Source organism: Pyxicephalus adspersus, chromosome 4 (genome assembly GCF_032062135.1).
Source record: "Pyxicephalus adspersus chromosome 4, UCB_Pads_2.0, whole genome shotgun sequence".
In the NCBI taxonomy this organism is placed as follows: domain Eukaryota; kingdom Metazoa; phylum Chordata; class Amphibia; order Anura; family Pyxicephalidae; genus Pyxicephalus; species Pyxicephalus adspersus.
Genome location: NC_092861.1, coordinates 132,030,371 through 132,032,461, shown reverse-complemented (window position 1 = coordinate 132,032,461; position 2,091 = coordinate 132,030,371). Strand labels below are relative to the sequence as shown.

Genomic DNA, 2,091 nt, shown 5'->3' with positions numbered 1-2,091 from the left:
GCATGCATGAGATCGGCAAGTTTTTTCCCTATTGATGAAAGGGTTCCTTTTGCACATGCCTTAGATGCTTGGGCATCCATAGAAGGAGAAGCCAAGAGCTTCCCGGGATGCATGACGTAAGTAACCCGGGAGGCTCTGCGCTCGCATTCATTCTTGATCACCTAGGGGTTTAGGAAGTAAGTGGATGGTGCTGCCCCCCTTTTTTTTTCTACCCTTTTATGTAAAGTAAAAATTCTGAGTTTAGGTACGCATTAAGTGACATATAGTCTGTTTTCTTGGGCTCACTGTAAATGGATATAAGATGAACAGTGACAGACAACTGTAGATCTCTTCAAGATGTATGAATTCGATTCTTAGATCACGTGCCATAGCACTACATTTTAAACGAAGGAAAAATGATAGAAGAACATAGCCAGTGTGTGACGACATTCACCTATTTGCAAAAGCATGATATCCCATAAAAAGAACACCAAAACCCATTCGGATTTACTAAACCAACAACCAACGTGGGACATGCAACAACAGATAAGACCGAATAGCATTTATATTTAATTGACCACAACACTACAGTTATGCCAAACAGAAATTTGGTTAGTTGTCCAAACATGCTCTTTGCACATGGTCTTTGCATGCCTTACTGAATTAGCCAATATTCAGAAGCAACAATGAACTTATGCAAATAAATATAAACTCACTTTTTCTTCTTTTTCTTGATATATTTCTCTTGAGCAAACTCAGTTTTGTCCCGAAAAGTTGTGCTGTTTTCTATAAGCTGTTGAACAATTTCCTAAAGCCCAAAGAAAAATAAATGTTACATTTGTACCCATTAAAAAGACGTCAGGGCTAATGCCCCTTACATTTCAGTTTTATTAACTCCAAATCCCATAAAATGGGAGAAAGTATTCGCTCCGCTCCCACTCTCATTGCATAGCCCAAGTGGCATCTTCATTGGAAATCAGTGATAAAGAGACAACTTTTTCTGGTGATCAGTGGCAGGAGACAAAGACCATTAATGTGAGTAATTAACTGTTTATACTCAGGTCACACCACTAGAGGGTGCTTGTGTAAATTGTGTGGCAATTAGCTGTTAAGACGGCATTAGAGTTTGTTACACACTTTAAATTAGGGCAAGGCGCTCTCAACTTGTGACTAAAAAAACTGCACAGAAAATCATTTAAAAAAAAAAAGTGACCTACAACCAACCTAAAAGTACAAAATACTTAACCCTGTAAAATGGAGGAAAAAAAATACAGACTGGGTCCATGTGATTTCATCACTATGAATGTATGTATCCGCATTATTTTGTTGGCATTTCTATAGAATGTTAGCAGTTATAGTCACATTGTGTCCTAGGTTTATAATTCAGTATTTTTTGGTACAAAAAAATACCGTGGTTTATACTTGAGTATATATGGTACTTTCTATTGTCAGAAAATTTTCAATGTAGAGGTCTGACCCATAGCACTCACCTGCCAACAGAAAAGCCCTGCTGCCACTTTGGAAAACTCAGAAAATCAAAGTGGGTGTGAAGCAGAACATTAGTATTTATTTCCTGTGATAAGAAATGCTTGCCAAACTACTTACTTGACCCCAGCTAGTGATTACTGTAAAATGCAGAATGTTCTGTCTCAGGTAAAACATTATTTCCCTTGGAATGTCTGTTGATATTGAAACATTCCCCCCAGTAATTATATTAGGGCCTTGGCAATTCTCCAGACATAAAACAAAGGCAGATGCTTTGTCCCTGTACCAACATTCTGCTCATGTCAGTGTCATCTGCTGGAACTTAATGAGTAAATTAACCCTTTGTTTCTTTAACCTAAATATATTGTTCTAAACAACACAGGTTATTGTTACACACATTTGTAAATACATGTAAAGCCATACTGCCATGTTAGGGCACCTCAGTAAAGTGTGCTCCCTTATTTCTATCAGCAGAACAGCCAACAATAGGACATATGTAGGAAATAATAGCAGCATACCTGGACTACTCCCTTCTATTCAGTTTGTGCCCACAACAGTCCCAGCTTTTTGGGGCTATTCTCCCACCGTCTACTCCTTAGTGAAGCCTTTCTCAACTTTTTTTTTTTT

At 38.0% G+C, this 2,091-nt stretch overlaps 1 protein-coding gene across 1 annotated transcript in view; it reads right to left on the bottom strand.

Moving 5' to 3' along the window:
* Positions 1 to 2,091, bottom strand: part of TRMT6 (tRNA methyltransferase 6 non-catalytic subunit) — a 33,542-nt gene that overhangs the window by 19,936 nt on the left and 11,515 nt on the right. The window contains exon 4 of the mRNA XM_072410280.1: positions 696 to 787. Coding sequence (XP_072266381.1) covers positions 696 to 787 — 92 coding nt within the window. The remainder of the gene's footprint in view (positions 1 to 695; positions 788 to 2,091) is intronic.